General features: G+C 43.1%; 2 protein-coding genes across 6 annotated transcripts in view; one reads left to right on the top strand and one right to left on the bottom strand.

The window, feature by feature from the left end:
- ubn2a (ubinuclein 2a) overlaps positions 1–9137 on the top strand; it is a 26041-nt gene extending 16904 nt beyond the window's left edge. For both annotated transcript variants that reach the window (XM_089006614.1, XM_089006615.1), the window contains exons 13-17: positions 286–328; positions 1170–2432; positions 4889–5096; positions 5590–5658; positions 7806–9137. In XM_089006614.1, the coding sequence (XP_088862740.1) occupies positions 286–328; positions 1170–2432; positions 4889–5096; positions 5590–5658; positions 7806–7852 (1630 nt within the window). In that variant the 3' untranslated portion in view covers positions 7853–9137. The remainder of the gene's footprint in view (positions 1–285; positions 329–1169; positions 2433–4888; positions 5097–5589; positions 5659–7805) is intronic.
- Positions 9138–11673: 2536 nt separating this feature from the next.
- LOC148892292 (myosin-10-like) overlaps positions 11674–17773 on the bottom strand; it is a 61562-nt gene continuing 55462 nt past the window's right edge. For all 4 annotated transcript variants that reach the window (XM_089006613.1, XM_089006611.1, XM_089006612.1 and 1 more), the window contains 2 exons: positions 17543–17715; positions 11674–15372 (listed from right to left, as the gene is read on the bottom strand). In XM_089006613.1, coding sequence (XP_088862739.1) covers positions 15231–15372; positions 17543–17715 — 315 coding nt within the window. In that variant the 3' untranslated portion in view covers positions 11674–15230. The remainder of the gene's footprint in view (positions 15373–17542; positions 17716–17773) is intronic.

Below are 17773 nucleotides of genomic sequence, written 5' to 3' on the forward strand. Positions count from 1 at the left end.
GTATTTCTCCTTGTCAACTGTACCCGAGTACCGTAAAAGCGCACCTAAAAGCCTACCATTTATTTCAAAAGCTTTATTTCCTGTATATGATAGTTGTCCATGTCAGCGCTTTGTTACAACTACAGCTGTTATTAAAGCGCAATATAAATCAATCTGTATTGTATTGTATTGTAATCCGGTGCGTCTTATATATGGGAAAAGTTTTCAAATATGTCATTAGTTGCCTTATAATGCGGAACATTTTGAAAAGAGTGTCACATGTAGTTGTTTTCGTTTTCCATTCAGAGCCAAGAGGAGGATGGTGCCCGGGCCCAAGGTCAAAGCAAAGGTCAGTCGCACGTATCAGCCATACTTGTGAATAATGAGCTTCATTCGAGCAAATTTTAAACTGCATTTCTGTGATTTTTTGTTATTATTATTATTTTGTTTTACTGTATTGAACATCAGTCGAGAACTCTACTGACAAAACTACTTGACTCATTCACTGCCAGTCCCAAATTTATTCAGGTATTGAAAAGCATTTCACAGCAGCAAAGTTATGAAAGTAAGAGGAAAGGAAAGGAAGAAGTAGAAAAACAAAATACAGGAGCTGCTGTAAAGGCAGCCACTCTTGCGGCGCCATCTTGTAGTAAAAAGAACCAAAAAAACAAATAATTTGACAACACAAAGACTGTCATTCAATCTTCGCACTCCCTCCCGCTAGGGGGCAGCATTTGCCTTTTGGACAGACGCCCCATTTCCATTGCAGATAACTGTAGAGCCAAATAATAATTTTCAAGTGCCTTTCAAAGCACCCAAGGACATTTTACAATCAAATAAAATAACATGCAAGTATTATATTGACTTTTGTACAGCTGCCCCCATTTCAAGCTCAGATAACTTCTGACCCATATAACTTAGGAGTTAACTTTTTTTCTATTGAAAGAAGACAGTACGATTTCTTGCGCTGCATTGAATGCGTATGTAGTCCTAAAACTGAATATTCTGTGGCTCCTGCAATCAGAGTGAATATGACAATAACCCTGGCACTGCAGTGGACACATTTGTGGACATCGTCTGGCAGCGAATGAGTTGACGGTTCTCAAGGTTGAAATATTGATTGAATATTGAAATGGCCGAGCCTTCACTGGCCCGTCTGACTTGTGTCGCGTGTGCGTTTGTGTGTTGAGGAGGGCGCGTGGATCCGCAAAGCTCCGCTGTCCACGCCAGCCGCCGCGTGCCCCGCCACCGCCGCCGCCTCGTCCACGTCCTCCGTGATTATGGCTCGCCCGCCGCCGTCGCCATCGGAACTGATCTGTCTGTCGGACTCTCTGGACGAGGATCTGAGCGCCCCATCTTTGGACTCCATTTCGCACGCGCTGGCCCTCCTGGGCAACGCCGCCAAGGGCCTGGGCGCCGCCGACAGCCCCCTGTCGCCTCCTCCCCCGCAGATTCCCACCTCCTCCCCTCCCCCCGTCACCCCGCATTACCCCCCGCAAGTCACGTGCGCCGGCGCGGCGGCGGCTTCCTCTACTTCCAGGGCGCCTTGCCGGCCGGCGGATTGTAGCTATAATCTGGCCAAGGCGACGGGACCCCCCGGCCAGAGACATGTTACCGCGGCGACCGCCAACAACAGGCCCAGCGCCATCGTGGGCGGCAAGATTTACCCGCACCCGTCGCCGTCGCCGCCGAAGCAGCGCCCCCCTCCCACGGCCTCGCCTCTGATGCCACCCCATCATCAGAAGGCCTCGGCCAACGTCCCGGCGGCGACGTTGGGGGTCCCGCAAAGCGTGCTCAAGGGCGGGCCCAAATTGGGCAGCGTGAGCAATAACGCCGGCGCGGCGACAGCGTCGCCTTCGCCGTCATGCCTGCCGTCCCGCCCCGCCCCGCCGTCGCCGGCGTGCCAGCCCCCCCCCTCGGCCCAAAGCAAGGCCCGCCCCCAGCAGGCCCCGGCCAACTTCATCACGCCCATGCAGGCCACGCTGACCAAGGCCTCCCACAGCACCAACTCGTCCCCCATCATCAAGTTGACCCCTCGCCCGCCGCCCCCCACCCCGCCGCCTTCCTCCTCGTCCTCTTCGTCCCCCTCGCCGTCCTCCTCCCCCTCCCACCACGCCACCCCCAAACACCAGTACTCCCCCAAAACTTTCCGACCGCCTTTCGGCATCACGGGTAGCGCTCAAGGGAGCGCGGCGACGGGCAAGCAGACGCCGGGCGCCTTCGCCGGGGGGCCCAAACCCCCCACCAACGCCGGCACCCACGCATCCACCGGCAACAGCAAGACCCCCTCGGCCGCCGCTCCCGCAAACAAAACGCCCCCGCCGTCTCCCTCGGCCAATCACAGCCAAAGGCAACGACTGCTGGGCGCAACGGGGCAGCATTTGAAGGCGGGGAACGGTTGGGCGCCGTCGGGATCTTTGGCCACGCCCCCCACCACATCGCACCTTTCGCAGGTAACCCACAGAATATCCTTTCGACAACAAAGTTTTTCATCCGAGGTGGGAGCAAGTCACATAGGACGACGGTCCATATGGAAAGAAAAAGGAGTGCAAAAAATTCATTTTGCCATCCCCGTTGAAAATTTTCCCGCACTGCTGCCGGTTTTGGGTTGCCAGGTTTGCTCAAAATGCGCTCACACAAAAAAGGCACCCCGACCAGAAATTCAACATTTCAAACGTAAAAAAAAATTATAAAGCCATGAAGTTTATCAACTCATTCACTACCAGATGACGTGCACAAATGTGTCCACTCCCGTGCCAGGGTTTTTGTCATTTTCACTCGAATTGCAGGATCCACAGAATAATGACTTTTAGGACGACCTAAACATTCAATGCAGCGTAAGAAACCTTAGACTCTTCTTTCGTCTGAAAAAACGAGTCCATTCCTAAGTTACAGGGGTCTGGAGTTATCTGAACTCGAAATAGGGGTGGCTGTACAACAAAAGGCAAATGCTGCCCTCTCATGTTTTTCAATCCCTGAATACATTCGGGAGTGGCAGTGAATGAGTTAATTGTGGCGTAAAGACGTCATGCTGTGTTCAAGATTGGGAAAGCCCTCTCAAATATGGTGTCTTAGCCCGTGGCGCCGCCAATCACTATAACCAAATGCCTCGTCATCTCATTAGTGACGCGCATGATTGGATTAACACCGTGACTGACGGTCACGTGAAGTTCACTCACGTTAGCCCAAATGTCACATTTCAAAAAATTTAGTGAAAACCCGACTCTGACTAACAAGACGTGGAGCACCATTCTCAAATTTGTTTGGGTTTTTGTTTTGCTTGCTGGGACTGCCGATAAAGCGTTGGTCAGACCTCTGGCAATGTTTTTTCACTTACACAAGGGGGCGGCATTTCCATTTTTTCTAGACTTTGTTCCTGCTTCGGCTGTTGTTGAAGTGCTCTATAAATCAATACTCGTATTGCATTTGGTACAGCCGCCCCCATTTCAAGCTCAGATAACTCCAGACCCATATACAGTGATACCTTGGATTCCAAACTTAATTGGTTCCCAGACAGAGTGTTTAAGGCGAAAAGCGTGTATCCCAAAAATAATTTCCCATCGGAAACCATTAAAATGAGAATAATCCGTTCCCAGGTCCCCATAAAACATAATTTTCTACTTTCTAATTTTCTAAGCCTTAAAACTACACAAAATATACCTTATTTTATGTATAATAAATGTGCTATAGTATTACGATTAAAGAAATAAACTGTACTGTACAATAAAGTCATTTTATTTACCTTTGTGATGGTCGTTAATGGCTTGATGGAATGGAGTGTCCGGTTTCCACAGCATTAAACACTTGATGAGGAACATGGGCTTCTTTCACCATCTTGAGGAATGATCCCTTGTAGGTGCTTTCTCTGTGATAATTTTAGCTAGTTCCTCATCAGTTGTGTTCTGTTTCGCTGGGTTGATAGCTTTTTGCATCAAGTGTACAAATGGCTTGAGCGGGTTATTTGTGGAGCCTGATTGATGGGATATTTAACCTTCCGGTCTACACTGCTTTTGAACTATCAAAGTTGAAATGGGTCCAAATTTCACTGTTTTCTATCCATTTTCTCGCTCTCTCTCTCTCGTCTGTTTGTCTCTTTAATGTTTAACCCCGCTCCCCCCGCCCCCACTGCTGCGTTCTTGACCAATCATGTGGCTTTAACTGAAGACTGGGGGCGGGGAATAGAGGACAAAAACAGTCAGCTGCCATTTTCTTGGTAGGAGAACCGGCTCGTTCGCCAACGACACATCACTCATTGTGGCAGCTCCGTGTGTATCCCAAAAAATAGTTCGTATGCCAAGGTAAAATTTTCATAAATGTAACGTTCATAAACCAAAAAGGTATCACTACAATAATAATAATACATTTCATTTATCAAAACTCTCAGGGACACTTTACAACCACAGGATTTTTTTCTTTTTGCGGGTGAGAAGCGGCAGCCACACACGCCATTCAACCCGGAAGTCACATAAAGTAAAAATTAACTCTTTTTTTTTCAGATGAAAGAAGATAGTTTTAGGCTTCTTCCGCTGCATTAAATGTTTATGTAGACCTAAAACTCAATCAGTTGTGTGCCCTGCAATTTGAGTGAAAATGACAACAACCCTGGCACTGGAGTGGACATATTTTTGCACATCGCCTTGAAGTGAATGAGTTAATGTACTTCATCAATATTTGAGTTCTATCATTGGTTAATTGTCATGAATGTTTTTATCTTTGGGTGCACATTTTCAGTTTATTCTGATTTTGTACTGCAAACAAAAACATAACATGCAACAAAGTTTTTAATGCCAAATATTAAAGAATCATAATAACTCATCGTAATAAATATGATATCCCAAAAACGCTTCGTGTCCCATCGAGTGTTAAGCGGCATCCACATTGTTTTTTTCCCCCTTTTTGTTGCCTTCAGGTCACCGCGGCAGGCGGCCCCCTCCTGGGGACCCCCTCCGCACTGCCACTGGGCTTCGGCATGCTCGGGGGCCTGGTGCCCGTCTCGCTGCCCTTCCAGTTCCCCCCGCTCCTCAACTTTAGCCCACCCGGAGCCCCGGGCCACACCGGCATGGGCTCGGCCCCCGCCTCCAACTCAGGATACCCCCTAGCACAGAGCGACCTGTTGGGTGAGTGCCATTCTGAAGTTTTTGGTCTTAATAGACTTTGACTTGCGTCTACAATATGCCATAAATCCCAGGTGTCAAAGTCAAGGCCCGCGGGCCAAATCTGGCCCGCCACATCATTTTTTTCGGCCCGCGAAAGCAAATCAACTTGTTAAATTCCACGACGATTGCTAAAATCTGAGCCAAAATTTCATATTTTTGGATGTCAACCACAATAAAAGTCATTATTCTTGACTTCAGATTTGAAAACGAGTTATTCATTAATTTGCTGTGTGCTCTCTATGTAATATTTGAAGGGATTTAAACATTCTAATGGCTTCCCCAAATTCATAACGGCCCTCGAGAGGAAACCATAACTACAATGTGGCCCGCGGCAAAAAATGACTTTGACACCCCTGCCATAAATGATCGCATTTAACTCACAAAACTTAATCCCGTTAAATAGATGGACAGACACATTTATTGTCCCCTCATCCTCCATTTTGTGTCTGCACAGAGCTTTACAAGAGTCTCCAGTCCGGGTCACAGGCTACTCTACCTCCTCACTTGCAGCTTGCTTTCTCAGGTAAACCAAGTTTTACAGAGTGTCATCTTTTATTCAGATTTTTAATACAAAAAAGTCAGAGATGTTTGTTCGGAAACTGTGAACAAAGGCTCGAACACAGTAAGATTGTCTTTTACTGCCGCCATTCATGACCAACTTCTGCAGCCCTCTGCCAAGCTATTTATTGAGCGTATATGCAAATTTAAAGGACAACTGACGCCTCGGGACAAGTTGTGTCCATAATTTGTAAAATCACTTCAAATGACTTCTACTGAGCGCATTTTAATAACATTCCACCGCGTATAGCGATATTTTATGTTTTAAGACTCACGCTGAATATTCTAGAAGTTTTGTTTTTGAGTTGGTGACGAGTCCTCACATTACGTCACCGAAGGAACGCCCCTGACCGAGAAAGCGACACACAATGCATTTTGGGTACTTTGTTTGGTCTGAAAACTTCGTGTTGATGGCGAAATTAGAAGGAAAACACATAAATAACGCAATGGTGAATCGTTGTGTGTTGCACCAAGACTACTATTTGATACTAGTTGACACAATTTCCCAGCAGACAAATGAGCCCATGTCCAACAGAGCTTGGGCGCCATCTTGTGCATTTTCTGGGACACTACATTGGAGTCCAGACGCCACAAAATGATACGGAAGGACTTTTTTCATGGATTGCAAACATGTATGCTTTCCTCTTCAGAGCTATTTGAATCATAACTGGATGAGTAACAAGAAAGCATCTTCTCCGAATGTGAAACCATTGTTTTGATTCTAGAGCAAGACAAGACGACCTGGAGTGATGTCACAAACAAGGGGGCGGGACCTTCTGAAACCGGCCACTTCCGGGTTCATTTTGAAGTCGTTTTTGGACACTTGAAGTCATTTTTTAGTGGTGTTTTGCCTTTGACTAAAAATATCAACCAGTATTTTAGGTTATCCCTTAAAGGACAACCGACATCACTTTTTTTGTTTCCTGACAACAGAAAAACGTTTTACAGCGTCTAAAATACCCAAAACACGCAGTATGATATTTTTAGTCAAATGCAAAACACCAATAAAAATGACTTAAAGTGTCTAAAAAGTACTTCAATTTGAAACCGGAAGTGGCCAGTTTCAGAAAGTCCCACCCCCTTGTTCGTGGTGTCACCCCAAGACGTCTTGCCTTGCTGGAGAATCAAAACAATGGCTTCAGATTCGGAGAAGATGCTTTCTTGTTACTCATCCAGTTATGAATATGATTCAAATAGTTCTGAAGAGGAAAGCATACATGTTTGCAATCCATTAAAATAGTCTTTCCGGGTCATTTTGAGGCATCTGGAGAGAAATGTAGTGACAACCGCTTTAGTACTCACAGTACCCCAAAAAGGCAGAAGATGGCAATAAAGCTCTGTGGAAATTGTCTGCTGGGAATTTGTGTCAGCTAGTATCAAATAGAAGTCTTGGTACAACGATTCACCATGGCGTTATTTATGTGTTTTCCTTCTAATTTCGCCATCAACACGAAGTTTTCAGACCAAACAAAGTACCGCAAAATGCATTGACGTGATGAAAGGACTGCTGCAATGTGTCCTTTCTCGGTCAGGGGCGTTCCTTCAGTGATGTAGGGTGAGGACTCGTCACCAACTCAAAACAAGACTTCTGGAATATTCAGCGCAAGTCTTAAAACGTAACATATAGCAATATGCGGTGGAAGCTTTGTCAAATACGCTCAGTAGAAGTCATTTGAAGCGATTTTACAAATTATGGACACAACTTGTCCGGAGACGTCGGTTGTCCTTTAAGTGATTCATGAGTAAAAGATAGTCTTCTTGATTTGAATACCACGCCCCCGGACGTCCCAAGCACCAACATCCATAAACCAACAGAACATAGACATTTTAATGGGTTGTCCTTCCATGATCTGATAGATTTGTAACCTGGCTAATGAGCTCTTCCTGTGAACGAGTTTACCAAGTCCTAAATTCCACCCAAGGCCAGAGCTCCTACATGAAGATGACAGTTTAACAGGCTGTGTCTGTTCACCTGATATTAACCCCAGATTTCTATGCTTCCATTGTGGGCCTTGTGTTCAGCCAACGAAGCATGAAACTGTTAAATATGATCACTTCTATTTTGTCTATTCTATATAAAAAAATGACTGCTCTCTCTTCTGCTTCCATCAGACACCAACCAAAATCAGGGCGGAGACAAGCGGAAGCCAAGCCACTGAGATCTGCTCCATCGTAACAACGTTGGACTCTTTTGATTGACTGACCATTGCACCAACGGGACGCCGCGGAGCTTATTGTCTTTTTTTGTTTTTGTTTTTTTTCTTAAAAGTGGACCCGGATGGACTTTGGCACACAAATGAACTTTCTAGAACAAGACAGAGTGGGTGAAAAGACTTATTTTAATTGTTTTTTTTTTTTGTTTTGTTTTCTTTGGTCAACATGTTTACATCAAGCGACCTTGATCACTGTGGAAGGAGAGAACATGAAGATTTCTATTGAAACAGCCCGGGGCAGAGTTCTCAACAAAAAACAAAACTACATTGAAAGAAATCTGATGCTTTTTTTTTTTTTTTTCTTCGTGTCCTTTTTTTAGCCTTTTTATTGTCGGGCCACTTCCTCTTCTTGTTTCTCGCTCCCACTGATGACTGTTAAGTAGTAGCTTAAATTATAAATATTGATAAATTATTTGTAATTCACACACGGGACGTGATCTCTGTGTGCGCGCGTGTGTTGAAAAGACATGAATGTTTAATGCGTAGGGAAAAATAAGCAAACAATATACTGTTAATTCCACATTCTCCCAACAGTACGGAGTGAACGTTGCACAGGACATTTTGTTGTCTTTTATTATTTTTTTTGGGGTGCTCTTTCATCACACTGGACCTTTTTTATCGTGGTGCGCTTAAGACTTGAAATGAGAATGCAGCAGGGCGAAGTTCGAGATAAGATTGTAGCATACTTGAATGACTTTTTTTTCAACGTTAACACATACTAAGGCCTTAGTTTGGAAGCCGGTAGAAAATGTTCTATGCAGGATATATGTGCAAAAGTAACAAGTGACACCCCACCCCTTCCTAAATGCTTACATGACTGATTACCTCCATAGAACCCCCCCATCCCCTCTGTGTACGTGCGTAAGACTGACATGGTTGCACCGAGAATGACGCCAAAGATTGTTGTAGCAGCTCTCCTTCTTTCGTCCATATTGTGTGTGTGTGTGTGTGTGTGTGTGTGTGTGTGTGTGTGTGTGTGTGTGTGTGTGTGTGTGTGTGTGTGTGTGTGTGTGTGTGTGTGTGTGTCCCACAGCGGTGATTGACACTTTGTTTGGGTGAAGGGGATAAAATGGGGAGAGGGGCTGAAGGAGGGGTAGAGTGTGGTCAGGTGTAAACAATGAGACATTTCTCTGATTCGGTGGATTCATTTTTTTTTCTTTTAAGTGGAATGACTTTCTCCTGTGTGTCAAATACGGAATTAAAACACAAAACAGGTGGTTTCCATGACGACTTTGGATTGCTCTTTATTCGATGGTAAAGGGACTTTTCCCTAAAAGACTACACTGCACACATGCACACACCCTAAACCAAAACTTCGCTTGTTTTGTCTGCGCCAACTGTGCACGTGTAAGTTGTTTGCGTCATATTTGTTGACTGTTTATCCACCTAAACAAACATTGCAACTGCTCTATACATGGTGTGTTTTTTTGTTGTTGCTAAAAATGCTTAATCGTTTTTTTTTTCGTGCTGAAAACAACACTGTACAGACGCTCCCCACCTTACAAATGATACGTTCCGAGCGGTCGTTCGTAAGGTGAATTTGTAAATTGTTTCAGTGCTATGTTTTGTATGGAATTTATGTTTAAGTCAAACACTGAACAGGGAAGTATAAAACACAGACGCTCTCGTAGTCGTCAAATGAATTCACACCTACTTTAGTAAGACGACTTATATCCTTGGGTGACCCAAGTTGGGTCTTCAGTAAGCCAGTACTGCATAAAATTACTTTTTGTTACGCATCGCGTACTCCTGGTGCGTCAACTGGGTAGAGGGATTTCCTCCCCGCCCACATACTCTACGCAGCCAATCGTAAGCGAGCTCGTCGTTTTGGGGCCTGAACTCGTTGGCAACACTTCAGCAGCCGGGCGCTGATTGGTCAGCCTTGGTGTCCGTCGCGTAAACACCAGGCCTTGAAACCTCGAATGCAGGGGTGTCCAAAGTCGGTCCTCAAGGGCCGCTGTCCTGCCTGTTGTCCAGCTCTCCAAGGAGCAACGCACCTGATTCAAATCATCAGGATCGTTATGATGCTGCTTCAGAGTTGGCTGATGAGCTGATCATCTGAATCAGGTGTGTTGTCAGATGGGAAACGGGCAGGACAGTGGCCCTCCAGGCCTGGAGCTGGACGTGTCGGCTTAAATGTGCGTGCGTGTGTGTGAAACAGTACGTAGCCAATTGCAAGCAAGCTCGGTCGGAAACAGCCGCACAATAAAAAATCTTACAGCATCTCTGTGCAAACACTTTTCGACATTCGGTATACGCAAAAATGTTTGTATGTACCGTTTGTCGTAACTTGAATGTTCGGAAGCTGCGGAGCGTCTGGAAATGGCCAGTTTTTTGGGGGGGCAAAAATGCCTGACAATACATTGTCGTATTTTTCGGCTAAAAACGGCCTACATGGTCTTTTTTTTCTTGCTAAAGACACCTTCCTATACATGTTTTTTTTTTTTTTTTTTTTTTTTTTTTTTTTTGGGGGGGGGGGGGGGGGGGGGCTAAAAACGGTTAAAACGATACGTGGTGGTTTTTTTCTCGGCCTTATGGTGTTTTTTTTCTGGGTAAAAACGCTTTACTATACATAAGGGGTGGGGAACATATGGCTCGCAAGCCATATATGGCTCTTTTGATGATTGCATCTGGCTCGCCGATAAAACTGAATACATATTCACGCTTTTTTGCTGTTCATTTCCTGTTTGGGCAACAGTTGGCGGAAAGTGCGATTTTGATTGGATGATACCGACCGAGGTGGCCTTTCATGTTGAAACAGGTAAACGCACCTTTTAAATAAGCCCGACGAGTATCGTACACTTGAGGTTGGAATGGACCGAAGGATTCGCCTTTGTCGGGTTAAAAGCTTCAGATTCTAATTTGCAATGAAACAATACCATCGATGAAACAGTCGAATGTCAGTGGCACTTTGACAAGCCCCATGCTAACATTAGCATCAATATACTTCTGCGAGAGACAGCAGAAAGCAAGTGTGGAAGCCAATGAGCCGTGTGCAAGCTGGCTAGCAGTAACTTTGCGTATGGACCCAGCAAGTTGACTTTCGTTGCCATTGTTCGGCTACATTTTTATCAATCATGAGGAATGGAAAACCATTTATGTTAATGGTGAGTACTATCACAAAGTTATTTGAAATACAGTAAAGTCTCGTTATATCGATATCGGATATATTGATAGTCCCGGTTATATTGATACTATTTCTATGCACGCACGGAGAAAATTACATGCAAACAGGGTCTGATATATCGATAGTCCCGGTTATATCGATATTTTTTCGGACTCCCTTGAATATCGATATAACGAGACTTTACTGTAATACATTCTGACATTTTGTTGAAAAGTGTGTGCAGCTCTCACTGAAGAACATTTCTAAATATTTTATTTTTATGGCTCTCTTTGTCAAAAAGTTTCCCGACCTCTGCTATAGATGGTGTTATTTTTTCGTGCTAAAAATGCCTTACTATACATGGTAGTTTTTTTCGTCCTTAAAACAGTTTACTAAACATGGTCAATTTTTTGGCTTTGACGCCTGACTAATCATGGTTGTTTTTTTCCACGCTAAAAACAGCGTACTATACATGTTTTTTTTTTTTGCTAAAACTGACTTGCTACACATGGTCGAAAAAAAAAAAAAAAAAAAAAAAAACAGTGATACACTGAACCCGTGATAAGTGAACCGCGAAGTAGCGAGTTTTTCTTCTCCTTGGTGGGAACAAATATGCCCCCCAAAATATTGATGGATAAAGGACAGAACAAATGAAAATGTTACAATGAATATGCTTTATTTTCCTTCTTGGAAAAAAAAAACTGTCTAAAAATGCAGATACACAAAGAAATAACACTGAGAATATTTGTAGTGGAATGCCTGCTTAATAATAAGAATGACAATCATTACCATCGCAATTTTAAGAACCGGATGTGAATCAACTACTTGAGGCTGTTAAAGCTTCCAACCAAATGAAAAATATCCTGTACAATCAGAACCCGTAACTTCTTCATACGGAGTCTGAATGAGTGTTAAGTGTGGTGAGAACCAAAATGGAGGTAACGCGTCGTCACATACCACGTGTGTACCATTGAGATACGAAGCAGAAGGAACAAAAAAGGAGGAAAAAAAGGTGTTTGGTGAGCTTTTAGAGTCCACGTCCGTTGATGTTCTTATTTAGTGTCTAAGGCACTTTTAAAGAAACATACTATTGTCATTTGTTACCAAAGAGATGATGTGCACTTTTGATGAGATGACGAAAAACCGGTTGAGCATTTCTGCCACGTTCCTCGAAATGAGGCCTTGACAAACTCAATTTCACATTCAAACATTGAAAATGTGAACACGACCGATTTGTTATTAATTTGGATTTATTTCACGCCATGTTTGTCTAATCACATTTTGTTAAGTTATTAACTAATTCACAGCCGAGGAGCTCGTCGGAGTGTGCGAATCCCCGCTTGGATAACCGCTGTCATCCTTTCAACCTGACAATGGGTAAAAAGTTGCTTCCAGTGGTGAAAGAGAGCAATCGTCATAATCAAACCGATCAGACAAACATTCAGCTGCTGGAACGAGGAGCTAACCGCAGTTAGCGATGGATAACCACCGTCATTCATACGTAAGTTCGTAATTCTTTAACTTGAAAGTGTAAACAACTTTTTGCATGCACAACCAGTAAACAATCTGCATTGATGTTGTCTTGTAGCTTATTATTTGTTATTATGTCCTTATATGCCACATATCACCGATGTTGATGCTATATAGCTTATTCACAGAGCTTCATATATGCTTCACATGTCGTGTCCTGCACCAGTTTCGTCATACACGACTCGAATTGATCCGGAAGGACTTCTTTAATCGATCGCAAACATTTATGCTTTCCGCTATTTGTATCATATTCATAACTGGATGAGAAACAAGAAATGATCTTTTTCCGAATCTGAACTCTCTGAAGCCATTGTTTTGATTCTGGAGCAAGGCAGTTTGTGAAGGAGTTTCCTGACGAGACGTCACGAACTGGGGGCGGGACTTTCTGAATCTGTCCCGTTTTTAGCTCATTAGTGGCAGTTTTGGGCAATTTTAAGTCATTCTTATTGGTGTTTTGCGTTTGATTAAAAATATCAGCCTGCATATTTTGGGTATTTTAGATGTTATAAAACATTTTTCTGATGTCAGTTAGGAAACAATAATATGGTGTTGGTTGTCCTTTAAACTCTCTTTTTTTGTGAGAAAAAAAACAGTTCATTCCTAAATTATATGGGTCTGGAGTTATATGAGTTTGAAATGAGGGCAGCTGTCGAAAATACAATGTAATACATACATATTGGTTCATATAGCGCTTTCACAACAAATGAAGCTGGAACAAAGCGCTAACCATTGAAAAAAGGGAAATGCTGCTCCTTGTGGAAAAGTAAAAACATTGGCAGAGGCCACGGCCAGCGTTTTATCGGCACCCAAGTATGAAAAAACAAAAACCCAAACAAATTCGGGAATAGTGCTCTACGTCATATTTTCAATTCCCAAATAAATTCGGGAATGGCAATGAATGAGTTAACATGAATGCTCACAAGACTGCAAGTGTTGCATTAATTAATAACTCGATCGGCTGTTGTATTGGATTATTGATTCATCTTCATTTGGATATAAATCTAACCTATTACGCCACTCCCCCTTTCAATAATATGTACAATAAATGTGATATGGTTTGTAATACAGAAGAATATATGCTGGTATTTGTTCAAAAATACTTTGCAAAGAAGTCCCTGGAAAAAAACACAAACATCAAATTGCAACATTGAGGGTGGGTGAGGTAAAAAAAAAATGAGTGAGACTATTTTTCATAAATGTTCAACCCTACTTGATATTCTCCCATGAAACATTTTCCGAAGATGCTTGTTGTCCTCGCTGGCAATTTTTGGTGCACTTGTACCGCAAAATAAAAGAGAACATTTCTCCATTCAGGATAAAAAAAAAAAAAAAAATCCTATGAGAGTGTGAGGATTTCAACTGTTCAATGCTCAACCGACTTTCCACATTAGACTAAATAAATGTTTTGTTTTTACATGATCTTCCAGTCTTGTTTGACATGAATATTGCAAAAAGAAGCAAGAAAAAAAAAAACGATCCTCAATACTTTCCTCCATTTTGATGTCGCCATGCGGCTCCTACGTCACGTGGTGGGGGCAGAGGAGGGTGTCCGTTGTGTTTTCATCACAGCGCCGTCATCCGCTTTGCATTTCAGTTCCTTGGAAGTGCACGAATCGACTTTTTCTGTTGTGACATATTTGATAAATGAAAGTAAAGTGTGAGTCAGACGCCCCCCCCCCCCAAAAAAAGCACTTCGTACTCTATCCACACCCACAAATGGCGTTAGAGTATAAAGGCAGAATGTCCATTTGCCAAAAAAGAGCAAAAAACAAACAAACATCTGAATAATTGAATAAAAAAGCGGTACCTTGACTTTAAAGCTTATTTTAGTCATGCGAGCAGCTAAGGAATTCAAATTCCAAGAATTGTATTTTAATAAGAAAAATAGTCACTGTAACGTAAAAACATAGGTGAAGAAATTTGGCTAAATACCACCACCCAAAATGGAAAATGCAAATAGTATTTTTAAGGTATTTTTGGGGAATACAACATTATTTCTTTGTACTGTGAACTGCTGCTAAAGGTATTCATAGTTCAGTATTTGATTATTATTTTTTACAGGGGACTATCCTCCAGTTGTTCGCTAATTTTTTCGTTACTTTGGCGCCATCTGCTGGAATTGTGGCGTTGTTGTTAAGTTGAATTGTGCGTAATTGTATGGAATTGAGACATCCCGTTTTGTTGTAAATTAACCAAAATGAAAATATGCTTTTTGTTTCCTTCACCGTGCCGCCACAAATAGCTTGTGAACTAAATTCATTGTTTATTCATTATTTGCGAAAAAGCCAGCATGTGAGCCCGTGAAGACTTAGTAACGTGTGCGTAAAGTGCCAGTGCGCGTATTTGTTTATATGTGCTAGCGTGTTAAGCTAGTAGGCTAGCAGTCTAGCCATTTTTTTTCAAGAGACAAATGTGACGTTTGTGTTGAAGAAGTGAGTGAAGAATCTTTATTATAACAATTCATTGTGTACAAGTACTTCGCCAAAATCATCCTGCTTTTTTTAGAGGGGTAGGGGGTGGTTATTTGTGGATTTTCTCCCCCCATTACTTGCGAGGCTTTGCTCGCAACAGTCAAAAAGTGTGAACTTGGCCCACTTGTAAGTCAAGGTACCGCTGTGGTGTGTCGTATTGGGTGGACATTTGTGCTGCATTGTTTTGAGTCCCAAATCAAAGTCAACGTTGATTCCTTCACTCCACGTTGCCGATGTCGTTGAAGTCGCCAGTGCGGCTGTCTGCGTCGTCGTCAGAGCGATCCACTGAGGCGCCGTCCACGTTCGGGTTGTGGTGGCCCGAACGGCCAGAGGAGGAGAAGCCGACGGGGCCGCCGCGTCTGAGCGACACACACGATGAAGCGAAATGCTTGAATTTCAGAATCAACAACTTTTGAAAGGATGATGGGTTTTCACTGGGTCCACTTGATTTTTATTTATGGCAACTTTAAAGGACAACCGACACCATTTTTTGTTTCCTAACTGACATCAGAAAAACGTTTTATAGCATCTAAAATACCCAAAACACGCAGGCTGATATTTTTAGTCAAATGCAAAACACCAATCAAAATGACTTTAAGCACAGGTGTCAAAGTCAAGGCCTGCGGGCCAAATCCGGCCCGCCGCATCATTTTTTTCGGCCCGCGAAAGCAAATCAAACTTGTTAAATTCCATGATGATTGCTAAAATCTGAGCCAAAATTTTTGGATGTCAACCACAATAAAAGTCATTATTCTTGACTTCAGATTTGAAAACGAGTTATTCATTAATTTGCTGTGGGCTCTATATGTAATATTTGAAGGGATTTAAACATTCTAATGGCTTCCCCAAATTCATAACGGCCCTCGAGAGGAAACCATAACTACAATGTGGCCCGCAGCAAAAAATGACTTTGACACCCCTGACTTAAAGTGTCCAAAATCTGCCACAAATCAGCTAGAAACTGGAGATTTTCAGAAAGTCCCGCCCCCAGTTCGTGACGACACGCCAAGTCGTCTTGCCTTGCTCAAGAAACAAAACAATTGGCTCACGGAGTTCAGATTCGGAGAAGATGCTTTCTTGTTACTCATCCAGTTGTGAATATGATTCAAATAGTTCTGAAGAGGAAAGCATGCATGTTTGCCATCAATTAAAGGAGTCCTCCCATATCAATTCGAGCCATCAATGACAGCAATGTAGCGTCCCAGAAAATACACAAGATGGCGCCCAAGCTCCATTGGAAATGGGCTGATTTGTCTGCTGGGAATTTGTGTCAGCGAATATCAAATAGTGGTGTTGGTGCAACACACAACAATTCACCATCGCGTTATTTATGTTTTCCTTCTAATTTCGCCATCAACATGGATCAACACAAAGTACCAAACAAAGTACCGCAAAATGCATTGTGTGTCACTTTCTCGGTCAGGGGCGTTCCAAATGTGACGTCACGTAGGGGATCGTCATCAACTCGAAAACAAGACTTCCTGAATATTCAGCGCGTGTCTTAAAATGTAAAATATAGCTATATGCCGTGGAATCTTTGTAAAATACGCTCATTCGAAGTCATTTGAAGTGATTTTACAAATTATGGACACAACTTGTCCGGAGGCGTCGGTTGTCCTTTAAGGGGTTTGAGGGCTAAATTAGCCATTTTTAATTTCATTCACTGCCATTCCCGAATTCATTCGGGAATTGAATAGCATGACATGAAGCGCCATTCACGAATTTGGTCAGGTTTTGGTTGTTAAAGCGCTATATAAATCAATATGTATGTATTGTATTTTGTACAGCCGCCCCCCATTTCAAGCTCAGATAACTCCAGAGCCATATAAATTAGGAAATAACTCTTTTTTTTACTGATGAGAGAAGAGAATCATTCTCTCATCTCATGGCCTCTGGCATTGTTTTTTTCCTTTCCACAAGGGGGCAGCAATTCGCTTTTTTCCATGTTAGTGCTTTGTTCCAGCTTCATATGTTGTTTAAGCGTCATATAAACCAATATCTATGTCGCATTGTATTTTGGACAAGCACCCTCATTTCAACCTCATATATCTCCAGACCCATATAAATTAGGAATTAACAATTGTTGGCTTGTTTTTTCTTGCGAGGGTGCCGATAAAGCGCTGGTCAGACCTTTGGAAATGCTTTTCCATCCACGAGTGGGAAACATTTGCCTTTTGCCCATGTTAGCGCTTTGTTACAGCTTCAGCGGTTGTTAAAGCGCTATACAAATCAATCTGTATTGTGTTGTATTCCGTACAGCCACCCCCATTTCAAGCTAAGATAACTCCAGACCAACTTAACTTAGGAATTCCCTTTTTCTGATGAAAGAAGAGAGTCTAAAGTTTCTTACGCTGCATTGAATATTTATGTAGTCCCAAAACTCAATATTCTGTGGCTCCTGCAATTTGAGTGAGAACGACAAAAACCCTGGCACTGGAGCGGACATCTGCACATCGTCTGGCAGTGAATGAGTTAAGGACCTGTGGGAAGCATTGGGATGTTGTGTCAAGTCATGTGAACTAAGCAGACCTGAGTCTGCTCTTGAGGCTGCTGATCTCGCGACTAAGGCCCTCGCTGGCTTCACTGGCGTCATCCAGCTCCCTCTGCAGCTTCCTCCGCGACGCGTTCGCTTTGGTGGCCTCCTCCTCCGCCTCCTCCAGCTGACGCTTCAGCTGCTTCATACGCGAGTTGCCTTTGTCCATCTGGATGGACAGACGGATATCAGTCGCTAATCGAGTGCTTTTGGTTTCTCTGAGCGAG

This window comes from Hippocampus bargibanti, linkage group LG10 (genome assembly GCF_051943395.1).
Source record: "Hippocampus bargibanti isolate YZ-2025 linkage group LG10, ASM5194339v1, whole genome shotgun sequence".
Taxonomy (NCBI): Eukaryota; Metazoa; Chordata; class Actinopteri; order Syngnathiformes; family Syngnathidae; genus Hippocampus; species Hippocampus bargibanti.